The 23,306-nt window shown below is 33.3% G+C and overlaps 1 protein-coding gene across 1 annotated transcript in view; it reads right to left on the bottom strand.

Annotated features, from left to right (window-relative positions):
- KPNA5 (karyopherin subunit alpha 5) overlaps positions 1 to 23,306 on the bottom strand; it is a 39,951-nt gene continuing 16,645 nt past the window's right edge. The window contains exons 8-14 of the mRNA XM_045544244.1: positions 17,539 to 17,638; positions 10,959 to 11,122; positions 8,572 to 8,650; positions 6,920 to 7,045; positions 6,117 to 6,244; positions 2,948 to 3,126; positions 1 to 905 (exon numbers count right to left, since the gene is read on the bottom strand). Of these exons, the coding sequence (XP_045400200.1) occupies positions 718 to 905; positions 2,948 to 3,126; positions 6,117 to 6,244; positions 6,920 to 7,045; positions 8,572 to 8,650; positions 10,959 to 11,122; positions 17,539 to 17,638 (964 nt within the window). The 3' untranslated portion in view covers positions 1 to 717. The remainder of the gene's footprint in view (positions 906 to 2,947; positions 3,127 to 6,116; positions 6,245 to 6,919; positions 7,046 to 8,571; positions 8,651 to 10,958; positions 11,123 to 17,538; positions 17,639 to 23,306) is intronic.

Raw genomic sequence — 23,306 nt, 5'->3', positions numbered from 1 at the left:
CACAAATATTGAAATGCTTTATTTAAAAGTAATCTTTTTAATGTGTTCAACATGAAGAACAGCTTCTCTCTTCACAATTGCCACATTTTAACTGATTATCAGCACAATATTTTTTGTTTTATAAATAAATTTTATAGGTTTTCTGTTGCAAATTTTTTTTGCAAAGTATAACCTACAGCACAGTGATTTATAATTTAAGGTAAATACTTTCACATTCTAATTTAGCTTTTACACTATTTCATGCTTCTGAAGCTTTTTTGTTTTTTTTTTTTGTTTGTTTTTTTTGCTTCAAGATAGAGGTAGATTTAGTAAAGATTGGGTGTGTAAGACATACTGCCAAAATGCAATTATCAACAGCCATACTGCTAATGTGCAGTTTCCAAGAATGCTTGAAAAAATTCAGAATTGTTATGTAATACTTTACCAAAGTTCTCTTTTCAAGCTTAAGTTATTAAATAATTGCATAATGTATTTAATTGTTCACAAATAGATACAAAAATCCAAATAACAAAAGACATAAATACAAGCACAAAAAATAACAAAAAACTACAAAGAAAGGTTGCATCTGAATGGAAACTTGTTTCATTTTGCTTTTTAATAGTGCATCAAATTCTTCCTTTTCTATGTAAAAAACAAACATTTCTACTGACACTGGCAACAAAGAAGAGATATCCAAAGCTACCCTTTCCAACCATTAATTTTTTTTCCTTCACCAAATTAAAGTTGAAATCCATCCATTGGTGCTTCCTGCTGCTGAAATACAAACTGTTGTTGGTTTTCATCCACCTGAGGTACAATACTGGGGTCATCTTCTTCTACACCAAAGTAATGTTCAATCAGATCAAAAGCCTTTTGGTAAATTTCCTGATTTTCATGGCTTTGCAAAAACTCAATTTTATCCAGACCTATTACATAAAGCATATATATAGAAACAAATTTTTATTTAAGTATATATTTATATCAAAATAATAAATCAACATCATCTATCACTGCACTGTTGATAGGACTGCTATTTTATCTAGTTTTTGCATATATTGATAGCCAACACTTATGCCTTATAATTTAAGAATGAGAGCATGGGGTAGTGTGATCTGAAGAGGGAACACAGGCGTGGGAGTTAGAAGATCAAAGATACCACTCTGCTAGCTGTGTGATGTCAGCCAAATAAGTTCAGTTTCTCTGTACTTTAGTCTCTCAATGTAAAATGACAGTTTTAGATTAAGAAACTCCACAGGTCCTTTCCAGAGTAATTATGCTAAATAACAAAGCACAAAAAGGGAAAGCAAGAAAACAAATGAAAAAAAACAAAACATGGTGAGCCAGAGGATATCAATATAGAATAAATGTGTAGTATTTGCAAATCTATGACTCCTTTTCACAACAAAATACCACATATGGCTGCTGTGTGATTTACGAAAAGCATAACCTATTATATAAATGACAATGAAAAACCTCATTTTGAAAGAATGAAGAGAATCTATAGCAATCTATTTAATTGCTAACAAGAAAAAACTCTACAGATAAGTCTGGGTAATGCTAATTACAGATAAACTACTTCAATTACATTATTGTAGAATTTCTAAGAAAGTATGAGCAAAGTAGTCATATCTATACAAAAATCACAGAATAGCCCAAACCCTAGTCTAACTTGGGGTCAAAATAATGACTGTAGAAAGAAAATATTCTCAAGTCAGTCATTAATTTCCTATATTTATGTGATGTCTTAATCAGTGACATATAATTATATAATCTGAAATAAAAGCAAAGTGATAATCCAACCTTTGTTTAAGTATCATAAATCAATGTCTCAATCAATGTCTCTTATAATATAAGGGGATTTAATACAGAACAGTTAACATTTAACTCAAGTAACTTAAAAGAAAAAAAAAAAATAGATTCATGTCTTACCCTAAAATAGATTCCATGTGAGTTAAATGTTTTAAGAATCCAACCAGAAGTAAAAAAATTAATTTTTATCAAATTTCTGTGCGGACAATGACTTTGTAAACTTTGAAGCAATAGAAGATTAGACTGAGTTATTTATTAAATATAAATGAACATGGTTTGTTTTATTAAAATAAAAAGACTAGGAGAATTGCCGTATCAAAATAAAAAACTATAAAATAAAATTAATTCCAATTTTTCAAAAAAAAAAATAAGTCCAATAGGTAACTGGATAAAGTACAATAAATATGCAAATTTGGATGAGGAAATACAATAACGTATGGAAAATACAGACTACCCTCTATATGAAATAAACCAAGAAAAGCACATAAAAGCAACTTGGTGATATCACTTTACATCTGTTAAATCATCAAAATCAACAAAATAAGTATGAGGTTGTGGAGTAGATTCATACAATGCCAGTGACACTGTCAAGCCACAGGCCTTTGGAAAGCAAAATGAGAAGATACAGCCAAAGCTTAAAAAGAATTATGTGCCTAATACTCCTAAATAAATTTCATACAATTTATCCCAAGATGTTAATTCTACAGAAGAAACAAATTTATATGCAGAAAGATGCTTACTTTGGCCATATAAAGCAATAAACAAACTGGAAACAAACTAATGGTCAACAACAGGTGTTATGGTTAAACCTGCACTCAAATTGCTAAAACGGCACTCAATATAACATCACGTGACTATTAAAATCATAAAAATTATGTAGAAATATGAAATTTCCCCAAAATGTTGAAAAGCAGAACACAAAACTGTACATACAGTATAATTAAATCGATGTAAAATATTTGCACATAAGGACAATGTAAAAACAAAGGTAAATAATATAAATAAATAGGGTAATAAAATTACGGTTAACATTTAAACATTTAAAAAAATATTATACTGCTTTTATGACAAAAAATCTTTATGAAATTGGAGAGGGAAAATGCCTATGACAGATAATTAAAAATTTGCTATAATTATAAATTTTTAACTGATTGCTTACCATATGCTTCTTCAATGAGAGCACAGTATGGATTAATGCCTATTCCATTCTGCTTAGATTCTTGTTCTCCAAGACGTAAAATATTTTCAAGTCCATTTAAAGCCACTTGGACTATTTTGGAGTCCATAACAGTCAAAAGGTCACAAAGTGGTTTAATGCAGCCTAAGGCTACCAGATACCTTCAGAGTAATTTAAAAAAGAGAAATGGGAAGGAAAAACATTTTAAAAGACTTAAATAGTGTTTATAACAACAGCATGAAAATATTCTTCATAGTGAAATGTTATATAAGCAATTAAAGAATGCCTATACAAACTCAAATATAAAAATATTTAAATTTTCACTTACATTGGAATTTCAAAACCTTCTTTCCTATTTTCTAATTTGACAAAATTAGCAATAAATGGTATTACAAATACTACAAAATACACACACAAGCAAATTGGTACTTGGGCTTGTTTTTGTATGGGATATCAGCACTAAAAATAGTGGGTACAAGGTTTTGTTTGTTTGTTTTAAAGGAGAGCCTGCATTCACACATGGGGTAATACAGAGGTAGGCAGAAATGAAGAGGGAGAAGAGATACCTAAATTAAACTTCAGGAAATTTCTCACAAAAACAATCATAGCTAATGTTCTGCAACATAATGCTGTGTTTCAGAAGCACAAAAGTCTGTAGGAACAAAACAGGCCATCTTGCAAATAATTTTCATAAATAACATTCACAAAAAATTTTCATTCACTTTTCTAATACTTTGTCCTTTTATAGTTGTTATTAGCTGCTTTTCCAGCCTCCATAATGTACATGAAGTAACTGATTTGTTCACTTGGCAAAAAGTCCTTATTAGTTGTGTGACCTTGAACAACTGTTCTGTGTCTCAGTTTACCCATTTTAAAATGGGGATAATGGCCGGGCGCGGTGGCTCACGCCTTTAATCCTAGCACTCTGGGAGGCCGAGGCGGGTGGATCGCTCGAGGTCAGGAGTTCGAGATCAGCCTGAGCGAGACCCCGTCTCTACTAAAAATAGAAAAAATTATCTGGACAACTAAAAACATATATAGAAAAAATTAGCCGGGCATGGTGGCACCTGCCTGTAGTCCCAGCTACTCGGGAGGCTGAGGCAGTAGGATCGCTTAAGCCCAAGAGTTTGAGGTTGCTGTGAGCTAGGCTGACACCACGGCACTCACTCTAGCCTGGGCAACAAAGTGAGACTCTGTCTCAAAAAAAAAAAAAAATGGGGATAATGATAGAGAGCTGTTGTGAGAATACAACAGGCATTTAATAAATGTTTCTGTCCCTTTTTAAAAACATGTACAAACTTTCACTGGAGTACTAACTTGCCATGTGCTTGCTGTACTGTAACTGATAAAAAATATTTGTTGAATGAATAACTATCTTCACAGTTATGGGGTTAAAGGAGGTAAAATATGTTAAAGTACCTGACACATTACTCAATAACTGAAATGACTTACTTAGCACAACTGGCAATAGAAGGCACTCGTCAAGTATTAGTGGTATACATGCTGAACCTAATCTGAGATTGAGGTCTTCTTCCCAAATATGAAGAGCGATGAAATGGTGAAAATGGTTAGAAAGATAATTATCTCAGTTTGGGCACTTGATCCACACTAGTAAATTTAAGGAATCACATATGGAATAGAATGTAATCATGAAAATAGATTGGGAAAAAAACACAACTGTTTGTGGGTAAACAAACTTTCAACTCAAAGCAGATAAAAATAACATTAGCATTAAAAAATACAAGACAGAACAAAAGAAAGATCTTGTTTTATTACAGCATATATTCATGATAAAAATGAAATGGAAATATTGATTAAAACAAAAGAGTGGAATGGAAAATAAAAACCAGAAATAGATATTATCAACATACAGAGATATAAATTTAAGAAAGATAACAGTACAAGTGAAGACAATAAAAGATGATGATCTCATAATAAGCAGATTTCAAAATTGTGTGATTTGTAAAGCAGCATTGTATTAATATTTTGACTTCTTGTTTTATAAATTAAAAAAATTAATCAAGTATTTATTAGAAAATATTTCCTAGTCACTTCAAAAAATCTAAAAACATGAAACCTTGAGTTTCATGGAGGAATCTTCAGAATAAGAAGATTCTGTAGGAAGTTAGGCTTTTATAGAAGTGTAAAGTGAAACCTTGCTACAGGAGATAAAAAGAGTAAAAGCACATGATAAAAAGAGATTTAGGAAACAATATGGATAATAAAAATTATGATGATTACAAATGATAATGATAACAGTAGCTACTTTAGTTGAGAGCGTAGTAAGTCTAGGCACTGTACTGAGCACTTTAAATGCATACCGTATTTTTTTAACTGTATTATTTTTTATTGTATTGTTATTTTGTACTGGGTTTTCAGTACTTTTGATCTGTGGTAGGTTGAATCCACAGATGTGGAACTCCAGAATATGGACAGTAGATTGTACTACCATAAGGTACTATTTTCTTTGAACTAATTTAAAAAAACCAAAGAAACTGGAGAGAGGTTAAATGACTTTGTCAAGACCACACAACTTTTACTGCAGGAGCAGGATTTAAAACCAGGCTGACTTAAAAGCCCATACACCTATTATTTATGCTGTCAGTAAAATAAACAACCAATAAAGGCCTAGATTCAATCAGTTAATATGAAAAAGAGAAAAAAGGTAAGAGAAAAAAGCATAGAAAAATAGAAGATACTATCCACAGGCAAGGTTAACAACCAATTAGGAGTAGACCATCACTCTATAAACAAATGTCTACTTCAATTTTATTAAAATAAGTAGATATCCAAATTTATTAGCCATTTCTATATAATAAAGCCACATTTTTATGATTTTAATGGTTTAAAAAATACTTAATGCCCATGATAATGTATTTTACAAATTAATAGAATGTTCCTAGTCATATTTTTAATCTCTGATTTTTCAAAATAGCCTGCTAGTGGTAATGATGTTAATTATAATTTAAATTTAAAAAATCATGAATAAATGCTATAACTGATATAACACTGTCATTTCACATATTAAAAATGCTTATCAAACTGACTTGGAAATAATGTTTTAGTTTCATCAATAAATAAAAAGTATGTTTTATTTTAAATTCTGTCTCATTTACATTTAGAAAATAATTTTTAAAAATCTGTATCACACCTTATCTGCTCTGGAGTGCCTCCTGATGTGGCATTAGTTATAGCCCACGCTGCTTCTTTTCTGGTGCGAAACTCTGCTTTTTGAAGAATCTCAATCAAAACAGGAAAAATATTTGCATCTATAACAGCCTGAGAGGAGGAAAAATAATATATAGCATAATTAGTACAAACATTCTTTTTAAAATATTACCAAGTAGAGGAGTCGTGCAACTCAGTGGCTTTAAAATGTCAGGGTTTTTGGAAATCTTTGCAAATGTTTTATTTCTAGTCTGTCAATAAACTTTCACACATTTTCCTTTTTTTAAAAAGGAAATCAGCTTTTTAAAGACTAGAGAAGATAATAGCAGAATATATATTTTAAAGATGATAAAGCACAAGGCCATAAGGCTGATCAAGATGGATAGGTAATCACTGACACAAGGATCTTGACAGAACCCTAATAATTCATTAAAAGCTTTGAGAGAAGATCATTGCCTAACTTATCTAAAACTAATGAAAAACAATTTCTTTTTAAAGACTAACCATTGTGTGTCAGGCACTGTGCCAGGCATTTTTATACAGACACACACATACACATATATACACGCATGTATACAGTTGCTATTCCTCACTAGAATACTGCAAGTTAATGTTATTATTTTAGAGGAGAAAAGGCCATGTTTTTAAAAACACTTTTCAGGAATTCTTTTCTAAAGAATCTTTTTTTGGAACTCACTAAAAAACATCACTCATAAAATGTTGACTTTTGCCCAAAATGGCTTCTTAGACCTTCCTGTTCTATTTTCAGATCTGAAATTTACTTGCCTGAATCTGAGCTCTATTTCCAGCAGTGATGTTAGAAACAGTCCAGCAAGCTTCTTTTCTAATTGACTCCTTCGGGCTACTCAATAAATGTAAGAGACAGGGCAATGCAGAGCAATTCAAAATTACCTAAAACAAGTTAGAAATGGAAACAAAAAGTTTTACAGCAAATAATATACACAAAAATCTATTAATGAATTATTTAGAAGTACAAAAACCATTCTGAAAAATGAAATTAAGAGAACTTCTTCTCAAGGTAAAACTTGAGCACTTGCTGCCTTTTACTCTCCTGCTGTTGCCAAATTTGTCTCATGCCCGTGTAGGAAAGTGCCCTCTTTTCAACCCACTAAAATGCAAATCATAGGTGTGTACTTCAAATTTACAAATGTACTCAGAGTTCAACTGATATAACAACTTGAAGAAAGATTTGATGACTGAGGGCAATATCCAACCTCTAGTTTTGCCAAATGAATTAGTAAAAAATACATACAGGGAATATCAACAGTCTGAAAGTATCTAATTCTATGACCATTAGGAAACCTTAATGTGTAGAATAAGTCTGTTTCATAAACATTTTTACTTCTCTTTTGTAAAGAAGTGTATTCTGCTTTGTCCCTTCACATTCTTTATTCTAGTACAAAATTAATTATGTTCCTATATTCAAAATAACCCAATGATTTATATTAAATTTACTTGGTGAAGAACGTAAATTCAGCTGAAAAATACAGTTCATGTTTACAAAGGCGTTTTCATTTAAAGAGTTATTTTAAATGAATAATTATCGATTAATAAAGATCAATTGTTTAATAACTCCAGTATGTATCCAAATAGGACTTAAAATGATTAAAACTGAAAGAAAATATGTAGGTTAGAATAAAAAATATACTTTTAGGTGATCTAATGTGTTACACAGTTTAAGTTTCTACCTTCAAAAAGATTGTACCCCAAATCTGGAGTCAATCTTGACATCATACCTTTGACATTTCACCATCCTTTAAAATATACACACACACACACACACACACACACACACACACAAATGAACAATCCCAGAAATGTTTCCTTGCCATCCATCCTTCCATCCTCATAATCTGGGTCTTCAATCTAGTATAAAAGGCTCTCTCATTTCCAACCTCACTTCTAACCTATAATCAATCACGTTCTCTACTAACAGTTTCTATTACAATCAAGTTTAATGCCTCTTAAACATAACTGATGCATGTCTGCCTCTGTATCTACCTTTACTTCCAACCTCTTTATGGGAACTACACAGATTTCTTAGCATATTGATCTCTTTTATTAAACTGTTTAGCATTTACTGACTGATCAGTTCAGAGCAAACATACTACCTTGGGTAATTTGCATTGTTTAAATATATGTATAGTTTCTCCCTGATTAGATTATAAATCCCTCAAGAGCAGAGCCCATTTCTTGTACTTCTCTGCATTGATACAGATCTAGGATAATGCTTTCCCACAGAGGTATTTGAGGTTGACCACTTGTTATCAAGAATATACTTACTGTCACATTATGGATGGCAATACAATTATGGTAATGCTAAACTCTTGATTAATACATATCAAGTGGTATGAAACATAATAAATTTCTTAAAGTCCATTACATTAACAATTTATCATATTGAAGTCTGAACTCACCTGTGTTTGAATATCATCACCAGTCACAATATTACCAACTGCCCTTAATGCAGGTGATACAACTTTATAATCATTGTGCCTAAAAATAATAAAAATAGGAACTTGTATACTAATAAAAATTTAAAATTTACATAAAATTTACATAAATACAAAAAACTCCCATATAGTTTTCATCCTGAGATTTTATTCAAGTTTCAGTAATTATTCCAGTAATATCTTTATAACAAAGAATCTAATCCAGGGTCACGATTTACACCAAGTTTTCATGTCTCTTTCAACCCAGAGCAGTTTCTCTGTCTTCCCTTGATTTTCATGATTTTGACATCCTTGAAGATCATAAGCCAGTTATTTGTATTTATCCAATGTTTCTTCGTGATTAAGACCCAGGTTATGTATTTTTGGCTGGAATATCACAAATGCTATAATCCTTTCTTTACATTCTACTGGGTGATATATGGTGTTTATTTCATCCCATTATAGTGGTGATGAACTCTGGTCACTAATCAGATGGTATCTGCCAGACTTTCCACTTTACCATTATTGTTTTTCCCTTTATAATTAATATTTTGTGAGGAGATACTTTGAAACTATGTAAAATCCTATTCCTTAATCTACTTTTATCACTAGCTTTAGCATCTCTTGATGATTATTGTCTGAATTATTAGTAATTATTAGTATTATTACCAATGATTTTCTAATACTATTATTCTAACTACATGTCTTATCGCCATCTATTTATTTTAGTGTGGACGGGTTTCCTATTTTATTCAATAAATTATACATTAAAATAATTCATTTCAAAGCTCAAATTGTCCAGGTTTGGAGAGTTGGAGCCCCTTCAGGTTGGCTTCCGTGTCCTTTTGATATTTTTCCATTCTTTGAGCACTCATTACTTTTCACAGTTATGTTTCTCATTCCCAGCCCTGGAATCAGTCATTTCCTTAAGAACCCTGATTCCTTTAAGTGAAGAGTGGTATTCAGAAACCTAGATTTGGGTGTTCAGCCAATTCCTACATGAGTGTTATTGTTCCCAGGCCCTTTAAGAGGACACACACGCTTACACACACACACACACACACACACACACACACACACACACACACACATATTTCTACACCTATCTTTAAGAGCCATGAGTTCACATTGATATTTCTACTTCTAATCTAAAAATCACAGGACTATTCAGGCTTTCTCCTCTTCCATATTTATTATTTCCATTCTCTGATAACAAGAAATACCTTCTATCTTCCTTATCTCCCTATATATGGTCAATCTTCTAACCTAGCTAAGCTGCTGTCTCATGATGTGTTAGCCCCAAGCCTCACTCTAGCCTGCTGTGTGCTCACTCTGGTAAGTGCCATTCTCAAGCGTGGGCCCTGATCTCACCACTGGATCTGCCTGCCCACCCTTCTCTGATGCTGTCAGACCTCTCTCCTTTGTGCCACCTGTCTTGTTTGGCCTATCTAATGGCTTTTTGACAGAAGAAGAAAGGGAGGAAGATAACATATTTTTTAAAAGAAGGTAAGAGGATGAAGCAGCCATAATATCTTTTTGTTTTTTCAAACCGAGTCTCATTCTGTTGCGCTGAGTAGAGTGCAGTGGTGTCATCATAGCTCACTGCAATCTCAAATTCCTGGGCTCAAGTGATCCTCCTGCTTTAGCCTCCTGAGTAGCTGGGACTACATACAGGTGCATGCCACCATGTCTGGTTAATTTTTTCTATTTTTCGTAGAGATGAGGCCTCACTCTTGCTCAGCCTAGTCTTGAACTCCTAAGATCAAGCAATCCTCCCACCTCAGCCTCCCAGAGTGCTAGGATTACAGGCATGAGCCACCATGCCTGGCCAGCATAACATCTTTTTAAAATAAGTTTTCTTGCAAGTTTTTAACTTCTTTACATAGAAAAGCTGTTCTTTTTAAAGAAAATAGCTATAACAGCTCAGCAAAGAGAAACATATTATCTTTAAAACAATCAAAATACTAAAGGATTTTCACATAAACTTTTACTCAAATTAATTATTATAATGCATAATAAACTAGATTATTGGTTCTGTGAGAGCAGGAACTTTGTTCTATACTTCATAAACAATGTCTTGCACAACACCTTAGCAGATAACAGGCATTCCATAAATACTTGTTGAATTCAGTCTCTCTCATTCATAAAAAGATCACACTAAGGAAATTCATTTACAAAATAATTAATCCCAACTACAAGATATAAGTTTAAAGGTCAACATTTTAGGAGTATAGCTATTCTCCTAAGTGTGGGGTTGGTAGCTTTTTAATTCTTCCTGAAGATAGGGACTCTTGAGATATTTACAAGGTCATTACTTTAATTGCTAAACTTAATACACAATCATACAACTATTAAACATAAATTATAATTACATCAAAAGTTCCACCAATCTTCGACACACTCCAGAATCAATGACTGCTTGAATTTTATCATTGGGTCCATCGGAGAGATAAGAAAGGGCCCAACACACATCTGCTAACACATCTGGGTCACTGCTAAACAACAATCGTGATAGGACATTTAAGCAAGGTGAAACCTGGAAGGGAAGAAAAGGCCAATATTTAAATTTTTTCTCCATCTAAAGCCAAATTTCCTTAGGAAAATATAGAAATTCATTTTAAAATAAAAATTTAATGCTATGAAAAATTAAAATATTCTGTTGTTTTAAAATTATGATCAGATATATGAACATGAAATTGATTAGGATTCCTGTTAATTTTATATTGAGTAAGATAAGTGGTAAAGTTTTTTTTTAACTAATGAAATATATACTTGGGATCTCCTCTCTATGTCTAAACCATACACATCCCCACAAAATAAGACATACCAAAACTGAGGTAAGTCTAAATGCTTCATTTAAGTGTTTAACATAATGATCATAGAATATGATCTAACTTAAATAAGTCTCACTTTACTCATTACATGTGGTTTATTGGAAATAAATCTACTCTGAGGAGCAAAGGTATAGAAAATATAAAAATAAATATATTTGTAAAGGATCTTTAACTAGAAGTCACTAATAATTGCATTTCTTCCTAATGTAACAAAAAGCCTAAATCTTCAACTAAGAAACAACACATTACACCAGAGATTTTTAATCCCTCTAGCATTAACAATATAACTAATTAGTTGTGGAGGTAAGCAAGCCAATTCACTTCTCTGAGATGTGGTTTCCCAATCTGTGAAACAAAGGAGCTGAATTATTAATAGATAAATGCTATGATTCTTCTTGTCTTCCTTTCAGACAGACTTAGTTTCAAACATTGCTTACTAGGTACGAGACCATGGGGAAATTACCTAATATCTCTAAACCCCAATTTCTTCATTTGTAAAACAGGGATGATAAGGTACTATTAAACTGGTAAGAATGCATGTAGCATCTATGAACAGTATCTGACATACAGTAAGTACTTAAATACTGGCCCTCTTTACCCGCGATTGGTATTGATTCTGTATTCCTTAAAGTTGCTTTTTTAAATAAGCAAACATACTGAAAAGACTAAGATATCCCTTAGTCTTTCTCCTCAGGTAAGAGCTATATGTTAAATGTTAGATATGTCACAAATAATAAGTGACGACATCTTCTTTATGTTCTAATATTTTAGATGAGTTTTCCCCTTATCTCTATTTTAAAGACTATCAGAATATGAACTATAATCTTCTGAAAGTAGTTATCTTTTCTGACGGGCTCTTCCTTTAAGGATGATCCTAGGATCCAGGTACACAAATCAGTTACTTTACAAAATAGACATGTCCATCTGTAAGTTAAAATTGGCACAGCTGGATCCTTACCCAACAATCATGATTCCACCCTTACCAACCACCTCTTCTTTTTTTTTTTTTTTTTTTTTTGAGACAGAGTCTCACTTTCTTGCCCGGGCTAGAGTGAGTGCCATGGCATCAGCCTAGCTCACAGCAACCTCAAACTCTTGGGCTTAAGCGATCCTACTGCCTCAGCCTCCCGAGTAGCTGGGACTACAGGCATGAGCCACCATGCCCGGCTAATTTTTTTTTTTTTGTATATATATTTTTAGTTGGCCAGATAATTTCTTTCTATTTTTAGTAGAGATGGGGTCTCACTCTTGCTCAGGCTGGTCTCGAACTCCTGACCTCGAGCGATCCACCCGCCTCGGCCTCCCAGAGCTAGGATTACAGGCGTGAGCCACCGCGCCCGGCCTAACCACCTCTTCTTGAATGGTGAAATCAGTTTTTTAAAGCAAATACAAAGTTCTGAGTTAAAAAAAAAATCAGTGTACCTGTATATACCTTTTTACTGAGTTAAAAAATAATGAAGTACTACATATTTCTAGTTTTAAGGGAGTAAAATTAAAAAAAAAAAAACAAACATTTCTGCCCTACTGTCTTCTCAGAAATAAGGAAAAGAAATAGAAATATAAATTCTGTCTTTGAGGAGACTGACATTTATAATCCTGCCCACAATACATAAAAATGAAAGTGAAAAAAGGAATGGTAATTGACTTAGAAGAGGAAGGAGGGAAAAGTGGAATCTTAGTGCCAGGAGAGGAAGCTACCAATAAGAAGGAACTTATTTATCCCCCCGCCACCACCCCCAAATGCCTTAGAAATCAGAGGCACCAGGTATCACAGAAGGCAGGGGAGATGGTGCTAAAATAGAGGGAAAAATTAAAAATCTGAATAGGAAGCAGGTCTGGGTCCCTACCTCATAGGCAGTTGACTAGCATTCTCAATGCTACCAAAGACTGAAAGTTTATTTTAAGAAATTGTAGCACTACTGGAAATGTGGGAACTGGGCATTGGAAGAGGGCTAGAGGTTTTTACCAACCAGTATGTAGATTTTACTCTCCAAGTTTCCAATCCAGTACTGCATTTCAGTCTCCACTGTGCCTGATATTCCAAACTTCAGTTTCTGTGGTTCACATTTTGTTGTCCAGTTTCTTGGACATTTGTGTGTGGTTTCCTTCCTTTTAACTTAAGGTTTTAGAACTGTGATTCCTACTTAAATCAATTATTACTAAGGTGGTTATCTTCTCTATTAACAGTCCTTCTGTGTGTATTAATAGTTGGCATTCTTTTGTAAAAAAGAGCTTTCCTTTTTAAATTTTAATTTTACTATGGGGATAAAGTTAGATTTTTTATCAATGTGTTAAAAATATTTCCTTTCCTTATTCTTTTCCATCCTTCAATATTCCAAATTTAGCTACAGGGAACTCTATCTGAATATATTTCAGAAGTAGAGCCAACAGAATTTCCTAGTGGAGTGGATGTAGAATATGAGATAAAAGAAGGCAGGCAAGAATAATGTTAAAGTTTTTCATCTAGGTAATGGAAAACAGAAGTCCCATTAACTGATATTGTTGGCAGAGCAGGTTTGGGGGGAAAGGACAGGAGTTATATTTTAGATATATTGAGTTAAAGATGCCTATTAGATATCCAAATAAAGCCATTGAGTGTGGAGTACAGAGGAAGGTACGAATCAAACACTGAAATTTGGAAATTGCTCATATGCAGATGATATTTAAAGTCACAGAATGGGTGAAATCACAAAGAAGTGTGTGAAGATAGAGATGAGAAAAAAGTCCAAACCACATACTTTGTATTCTCAAGTTTAGGAGGTAAAAAAGAAGAGATGGAACTAATAATAAAACTGAGAAAGAACAATCAATCACCGAGATGGAAGGAAAATCAAGAGAGTGTAGTGGCCTGAAAACAAAGTGAGAAAAGTTTAAACAGGAAGGGGGAGTGATTAAATTGTGTCAAAATGCAGGCAAGTCAGGCAGGTAACATAAAGACTGAGAAATGACCACTGGACATACCAGGTCATGTAAGAAGTCTACATGCTAACCCCTAGATTTCACAATGTGGAAATAGTTATGCCCTTGATGAAAGCAATTTCAGGGCAGTGACTGAGGAAAAATCTGATTGGAATGAATTCAAGAAAGAACGCAAGGAGAGAAAGTGGACAATGCAAGAATAGACAAATAATACATTTTTGCTGTAAAGGGAAGCAAAGAAATAAGGGTATTACTTAAACAGCAGTCCCCAACGTTTTGGACACCAGGGACCAGTTTCATGGAAGACAATTTTTCCACTGACCAGAGGCAGGACCAGTGGCCTCATCCCTAATAGGCCACGGACCCTCAGTGGTCCGTGGCCTGGGGGTTGGGGGCCACAGAGTTAACTCACAGGGGTTCTCAGAGGCAGAAAGAATTAAGATGAGAAATAACAGTGTATTTTTATAGTAATGACAATGATTTAGAGGAGGAAACAAATTGATAATGCTGGACAAAGAAAATTGTTGGAGTGATGACCCTGAATAGGGAAGAGAAAAGGCTATGTAGTACATAAATGGTGTAATTAACTTTATAAAGGAGCACAAAAAAAATAAATAAACAATGACAAGAAATTATAATAGGTAGGTACAAATAACCACATGATAGTAAATGTGGTAATGATAAACTACGGAAATTCTCTTTTGATTGCTTCAATTTTCTTAGTGAAATAGGAAGCAAGGTCATAAGCTAAGAGTGATGGTAAATGAGAAGGGAGTAGAGGTAGGAGGACAGGAAACAAAATAAGAAACAGCCTGTTTATTAATAATCCTTTCTCTGCCAGTTATCAAATAATGTGTATTAATATTAACCAATATAAATGTGAATTTGCCTGAAGTTCAGATCACTATATGAATTCTCAAGGTCCACATAACTTTCCAAAGTCCTTTATTTCCCGTGTAATGTTTCATTTAAAGGTAATAACTTTAAAAGGATGCTTAGAAAAATGTGGTTTAGATCAGCAGTCCCAACCTTTTTGGCACCAGGGCCCTGAGGGACCGTTTTCACAGAAGACAATTTTTCCACCAGGGTGGGGGGTGGCAGGGGTGGGGCGGCGGTGGTGGTGGTGGTGGTTTTGAGATGATTCAAGCACATTACATTTATTGTGAACTTTATTTCTATTATTATTACATTGTAATATATAATGAAATAATTACAAAACTTACGGTAGGTGGGGGACCTCTGGTTTAGACTACCAGTTGTAAAAATTTTATAAATTTCAGTAACTTTCAAATAAGGAAATTCTTCAGGAAAAACATAACTACATAAATTTCAAAGGTATTATCAATTAAATGAGAAAATTTATTTAAAATAAATTATTTATATAAGGTGTTTGCTATTACAAAGTTTTAGAAAATCTTTACTATTTGTCTATGACAAAAGAACTCATAAAAAACCATGAAATGTATTTAGAACAAAAAGATCTCGAATTGCAAACATTTCTTAAGAAAAATCTAATACTGCTACTAAGCAGGAAAAAAAAAAAGAAAAACATCAAACATGGCATATTAAACTAATTATATCCTTACAATTAGTATCACATAATTAATACCTCAACATAAACGTGTACGGATGCATGCCCTCTATTTCAAACATCGGGGAAAAATGAAAAATGAAACTCTCAAAAGAACTGCATTTTAAAGAAAAGAATTTAAAGAGAAGTGCAATGTATAAACTGAGGTTTTTTTAGTAAGAACTTAATTTAAAAACAGGTACATACCATTCTAAGAGGCAAAATAAAGAAATTACTGTGATTGCTAAAACTATGACTCTAATTAGTAAGCCAATTCTATATACGCAAGTTTAAACATAGAAACAGTAGATGAAAAATTTGTCATCAGCCATATTGACCTTTATTATCTCCGCAGACAAAATATGAACATTTTTCCCTTCAACTGTATAACAATCATTGCCAAATTATCAGTCTTAACATAAAATGCTCATATCTGTTTTGAAAGGGCCTTTTGCAGGGTCCTTGTGTACCTCAGAAGTATTCTTTTCCTTGCATTATACTCACTTGAAATACTCATCTCCTCCCTTCTATTATTAAACTGCAAATCATACAAAATAGTTTAAAACTGAATAAGGCCCTTGTTGTAACATTACTGCATAACTTTTTCCCTTGGTGAGCTGTGAAGTACACCTTACTCAAAACTTTTTTCCCTAAGATGTATCTATTAAACCAAATTTCTGGTTAAAATTTTAATTTTGTTCCCTATTTTATTTTCTGCATATTTTATGATACTTTAAATCATCTTTTTAGTTACATTATATATTTGTCAATAAACATGGAACAAAACAGGCATGGAAGGTTGAGAAAGTTTTATGAATTATGATTAAATACATCATATGCCACAGAGTATGATAATAGATGAATGGACATAGTACAATGAGATTTTTAAGTCATACTTGCAGTTTAGATGAAATGTGGCAAAATCATGAATTCTTAAAACCGTAATGGTGAAAGTATAAATGAGAAGGCATACCAATTCATGCATTATCTTTATTGAATTTGAAATTTATTATTTTTTACCCCAAGAAACTTTATCATCAGATCTTTACCAAATTTTGAGCTTCTCTTAGTGCTATATAGTCATTGCTCATTGTGCCCTTTAGTTCACATAGAAACTAAATTCAAAAGAAGTAGAATGGTATTCCAAAAATTTACCCATGTTCTGCCTTTCTAACAACAGCATCTTATTGGTAAGCAATAGAACTAAATTGGAATTTATTAATCTATCTTTCTAGAAGCAAAAATATTAGTAGACAGAGAAAAAGATATTCTTAGGACATAAAAGTTACAATGGGAAAGCACAAACAGTGGACCTGAAGGAATTACCTTACTCTCTCAGGAGGCTTCAGTTTCTTGTAAACTAGAAGATTTCTAAAGTCAACTAGATACATAAATACTGGTTATAGTGGTTATCTCTGGGCACAGGAATTTGAGCAGTGGGAAGAAGAGAAGGGAAATTTCTATTTAACTGTAAATCTTTTGAATTTTGTATATGTGTAAATATTGTCTCATCAATAAAGTACACAATCACTAACAAAAAAATAGAGTCCTTTCAACCTCAAAAAATCTACCACAAAGAAACTTAAGTTTATGGAGATAGACTTGTTAATCTGTGTATTTTACTCATACCTTACTAAAGTTTGGAGGAGGGTTTTTGCCTCTACATAAATTTGAGAGAGCCCATACAGCATTTCTTGTTGTTGTAAGTCTGTTTGAATTTGTTAATAAGCTGCCAAGAAAAAGAAAAAAAGGACTGTCACTTTACATTCATTTTTCCTCATTAGCTATTTTCTATCATAACATAAAAATTCTCTTCAATATATTTATAAGATATTCAAACTGGTAAAATAGGATAAAAGTGTCTTTAAAATTAATTATGTTTTCAGAAACAAAAATAAACATATTACATTTCTATTTTCTAAAGTTTGAATCTATGATCTGAATGGATTCTTAAAAGAAATCATAAAACCTTTGAAAATAAAGGGTGTCATGGGAAATTTACTTATCTCTATATACATTTTAAAAAGTACTAGATTACCTTTGTTTTAATCATGAAAATAAAACATTATACCAATTCAGAAAGCAAGGAATATAGGGTCAAGTTAAATGAAGATCATCTATTGACATGGAAGTTTTCTGTTTTGTTATTAACAGATGGCATGTCTCAGTGTTTTTTATTTGATTTGCAATAAACCCTGGTATCTACTAAGAAACTGAGTGTCTAAAACAAGATTTTTTCTTCTCAGACTCTTAAGGAGTTACTACTTACAGGTATTTTTTTAACAACATAGTAAGTTATGTTTTAGTTACTCATATTTAAACCTAAAATGTTAATAGTAGTCTTTGAAACTTAGAGAGTTGTGGACCCTGTTGAGACCATAATGGATCCTTACCTCAGAAAAAAAGCACATACATCAAAATTTTGGCATGCAATTTCAGGAGTTTGTTAACTTCCTAAGGACTTCCACAAACCTGCTAGAAGTACAGAGAACCTAAGTTAAAAAAAAAATCCCTGTTTTGGAGTGACATAAGCAAAAATGGCACAGAAGAGAACTCTTGAGGGCCCATCTCTCCCCAGAAACACTGAAAATACTTGCAAACACTGTTAGAATCAACTGTATTGGAACTCTGGAGGATAGTCGAAAGCTTGCACCAACTAAGAGAACTTTTAACCAAGAAAGGGCTGCAACATGGTAGGAAAGCTTTCTGGTATTTTAACTTACCCTTGCCTAATCCTCCCCCCAGCCTGGCAGCAGCCTTTAAGATGCCAGCCTGCATTTCCACTGTGGGTTCCTTGTTCTAGAGGGAACAGAGCATACCTTGTTTCAAAGGAATTGTGTTTGTCTGTTTGCACTGGTTTGGATGCTCTCTGAAAAACTCATATAAGGCGCTTGTCTTTGTTTTTCCTAACTGGGAATTCTCTCAAGGTGGCAAAGTAGCTATGTAAAGAATGTTCCTCAAAAGCATTAAAAGGCAAATAAATAAGATATTTGCAAAAAGGATATAATCGAGGCAAACAAGAAACACACTGAAAGCCTGGGTGAAAAGCTGGGAGTGAGATACTATTGGGAATGAGGGATTCGAAAAGCTCCTACATGTATCAGACAATATAGAAAGCCATGTACATGCCCAGGCCAGAGTGTGTAAGCAGAAAAAACTTGAGGAGACCTTAAGCTTTCACCTCTGACTGACCTATAAGCTTAGCACAAGCAGGTAATGAAGCCTAAGTCACAGTTATAATCAGCCTGGCTCAGCTTTGAAGGAGTGGCCCAACACAGAGCCAATCTGCAAAGACGTGGAAAATTTTCTTTTTCTGTCTTTGTGGCTCTAGACATTTAAGGAACCCTCTATTGTCAAATCACTAGCTAACCACTAAGCTAAAAGAATACAGACTTCAGAGACTGCACATAACAAAGAATACAGGTTTGACAAAATTAATTCAAAAGGTCCCTAAACAAATAATTATAACAAGCAGCAACACCAAAACCTGGAGAAAGAGGAGAATCTGATTTCCATAGTTGCCATATTATAATAATCAAAATGCCCATTCTTCAATAAGAAATTACGAGGCACAAAAAAATAAAAAAGTATGGCCCATTAAGAGTAAAATATATAAATTAAAAGAAATTGTCCCTGAGAAACCACAGACATTGTATTTACTATACAAAGATTTTAAATCCATTGTCTGAAATATGCCTAAAAAAAGAACTAAAAATGCCAAAGACAAAGAAGTAAGGAAACTAGGAGAACAATGTCCGGACATATAGAGAATTACATATAAGGAGATAGACATTATGAAAAGGAACTATATAGAACTTATTGGGCTGAAAGTATAATAACTGAAATTAAAAATTCACTAGAGGGGTTTTGAAAGCAGATTTGAGAAGCCAGAAGAAAGAATCCATGAACCTAAAGATAGGCCCACTGAAATTAACCAGTCTGAGGAGGAGAAAGAAAAGAATGATAAAAAAATGAACAGAGTTGAGGAGACCTATCAAATAAGATCAAGCATACCAATATATGCATAACAAAAGTCTGAGAAAGAAAAGGGCAAAAAAATTATGAAGAAATAATGGCTGAAAATTTTTCAAATTTGATAAAAGAAATAAACCTACACAACCAAGAAGCTAAACAAACTTGAAGTAGGATAAACTCAAAAAGATACACACCAAGACATATTATAACCAAACTGTCAAAAGCCAAAGACAGAATCTTGAAAGCAAAGAGAGAAGTGACCCATTGTACAAGGATTCTGCATAAAGATCAACATCTGGCCGGGCGCAGTGGCTCACGCCTGTAATCCTAGCACTCTGGGAGGCCGAGGCGGGTGGATCGCTCAAGCTCAGGAGTTCGAGACCAGCCTGAGCAAGAGTGAGATCCCGTCTCTACTAAAAATAGAAAGAAATGATTTGGACAGCTAAAAATCTATATAGAAAAAATTAGCTGGGCATGGTGGTACATGTCTGTAGTCCCAGCTACTAGGGAGGCTGAGGCAGTAGGATCGCTTAAGCCCAGGAGTTTGAGGATGCTGTGAGCTCGGCTGACGCCACGGCACTCACTCTAGCCTGGGCAACAGTGCAAGACTCTGTCTCAAAAAAAAAAAAAAAAAAAAAATCAACATCTGATTTCTCACCAAAAACCATGGAGGATAAAGGCAATGGGATGACATATTCAAAGTGCCGAAAGAAAAAAGAGAAGTCTGTCAACCAAGACTTTTATATCCAGCAAACTACCCTTCAAAACTGAAGGAGAAAGTAAGAGATTCCTAGATGAACAAAAGCTGAAAAAGGTCATCACTAGCAGATCTGCTTTACAATAATAGTTAAAGGGAGTCCTTTAAGCTGAAATGAAAGGGCAATAGACAATACCTCAAAACCATACAAAGAAAGAAAAACCCCTGCTAAAGATAACTACATAGGTATATGTAACAGACACTATTATGGCAGTTTTAGGTTCGTAATTTCTTTTTTGCTCCTGTGTGTTTTAAAAGACAAACACATAAAAATAATTATAAATCTATGGTAATGGGCAAACAATGTATAATGACGTAATTTGTGTGAACAACTTTAAAAAAGTGGGACATAAATGTACAGGAGTAGAGTTTTTGTATAATTTTGAAGCTAAATTGCTATAATTCAAACAAGGTTATTAGAAGCTTAAGATGTTAATTGTATTCCCTAGAGTAACCATTAAGAAAATAACTTAAAAAATATACAGTGAAAAAAAAAAGATATCGCACATAGGAAAAAAAAAAAAAAAAAGAAGCCTGAGCAAGAGTGAAACCCCACCTCTACCAAAAATGGAAAAAATTACCCGGGCAAGGAGTCGCAAGCCTATAGTCCCAGCTACCCGGGAGGCTGAGGCAGAAAGATGGCTTGAGCCCAGGAGTTTGAGGTTGCAGTGAGCTATGATGACACCATCGCACCCTAGCCCAGGTGACAAAGCCTCCCAAGTACCAAAGACTACAGGCACATAGTACCACACCCAACTAATTTTTTAAAAAATTTTTTGTAAGGATGGAGTCTTACTATGTTGTTGCCCAGGCAGGAGTCAAACTCATGGGCTCAAGTTATCCTCCCATCTCAGCCTCCTGAGTAGCTGGGATTACAGGTGTGTGCCACCATGCCCAGCTAATTTTTTTTTTTTTTTTAGAGATGGGTCTTCCTATGTTGCCCAGGCTGGTCTCAAACTCCTGGTCTCAAGCAATCCTCCCACCTAAGCCTCCCAACTGGCTGGGACTACAGGCATATGCCACTGTGCTCAGCATTGAAACTACAGTGGTGACAGCTGCGCAATATTGCAAATGTACTTAATGTCACTGAATTGTACACTCTAAAATGGTTAAGATGGTAACCTTTATGTTACATGCATTTTATCACACTAAAAAAAGTCTGTTCTACAGATTTACCTTTTCCTCTGTTCTAAAGGTTTTCAAAATAGATGAGGCCTCTCTAAAATACAACTCATTTAGAAATAAAATAGTTATACTGATTTTGTATAACAGGGGCTGACACATTTTTTCAGTAAATATTTTAGGTTTTGCAGGCTCTCTTCCTCTGTTGTAACTACCCAACTCTGCTGACACAGCATGAAAGCACCAAAGACATTAAATAAGCGAATGGGTATGACTGTGTTCCAATAAAACTTAATTTACAAAAATAAGGAGCAAGCCAGATTTGGTCTGAGGGCCGAAGTTGGCTGACCCCTATTGTATATTATTGTTCTTTTTTGGTATCAGTGAGGTCATTATGAAAAAGTAAATCTTTTCTTGTCCAGATAGGCTATTAATATATTATAAATTAAAGTTGAATTAAATTTAAACAACAAAGTATGTCAGGATATAGTCTAAAGTAGTAAAAGATTTACATTTACTGAGAATCAAATGGATTAGTAATAAATAAATTAAAATATCACTCACAGAACTGATCAAATGATATATAAATAGGAGTTTTCTATTTACTTAGGCATTAGCCAAATATGAATTTCAGTGTGAACAGATAATCTATAATCATTAAGCTAATAACTTTTTCCTCTTACCCAAATAAAGAGCATCTAGTACCTTGACGTAAGTTCCTTTTTATTACCTTTCTCAATTTTTTATGAAACTTTAAAACTTTCTACAATCAAATTTTATAATGAAACTCTGAAACTTTCCAACTTTCCAACAGTTTTTTCTGAAATGTATTGTGTTTATAACTAGTACTACATAGCTAGGTACTGTTTGTTCTCCATTAGTTTTATTTTTTAGTTTGATTTCTTCAGTTATGATTAAAAAGCTACTTAGGACTTTTCTTGGGATTAGACCTAAGAAATGCTTACTAGTTCGTAAACCGGTACCAACTTGAGATATTAACAAATAATAAAATGACCCAGAGATAGAGAACCAAAAATAAAAAGTATGTAAATCAGGTCAGAAAAATCTCAAATTGAAACTTCAAGAGATATTTTAATAGTATAAACTGCAAAATGACTCTGATATTGAATTCTAAATTAGTATTTTCTTTTACAGGCTCAGCTAAATTGTCAAATACTATCAAACATTACCTCTGAATAAGCCCATAGCAAATGAAATTGTACTGAGTGGTTCAATGCTTTGCACACAGTGGTTCCTCAATTAACCATGGTTAAATAAGAAATCACTTCTTTCCACAGAAAACTACTTTATCTACAGGAATAAAATGTCTTTTGCAAACTGATGTCCAGAAATTCATTCTTCCAATTTAATACCTTAGCTAGAGAGGATGGAGAATAGCACAGAAATGATAAAATTTTTCCTTCTAACCATCACAATTCAGTTTTTTTTTTCACTACTTGCTATTGAATAATAAAGATCCTCCTAGTGAATCATAAACAACATGTATAAAAAAACCTATCTTTCAAATAATTTTATGTAATTT

Source organism: Lemur catta, chromosome 2, assembly GCF_020740605.2.
Source record: "Lemur catta isolate mLemCat1 chromosome 2, mLemCat1.pri, whole genome shotgun sequence".
NCBI lineage: Eukaryota > Metazoa > Chordata > Mammalia > Primates > Lemuridae > Lemur > Lemur catta.
The sequence above is the reverse complement of the archived record's forward strand: the minus strand, read 5'-3'. Positions and strand labels throughout refer to the sequence as shown.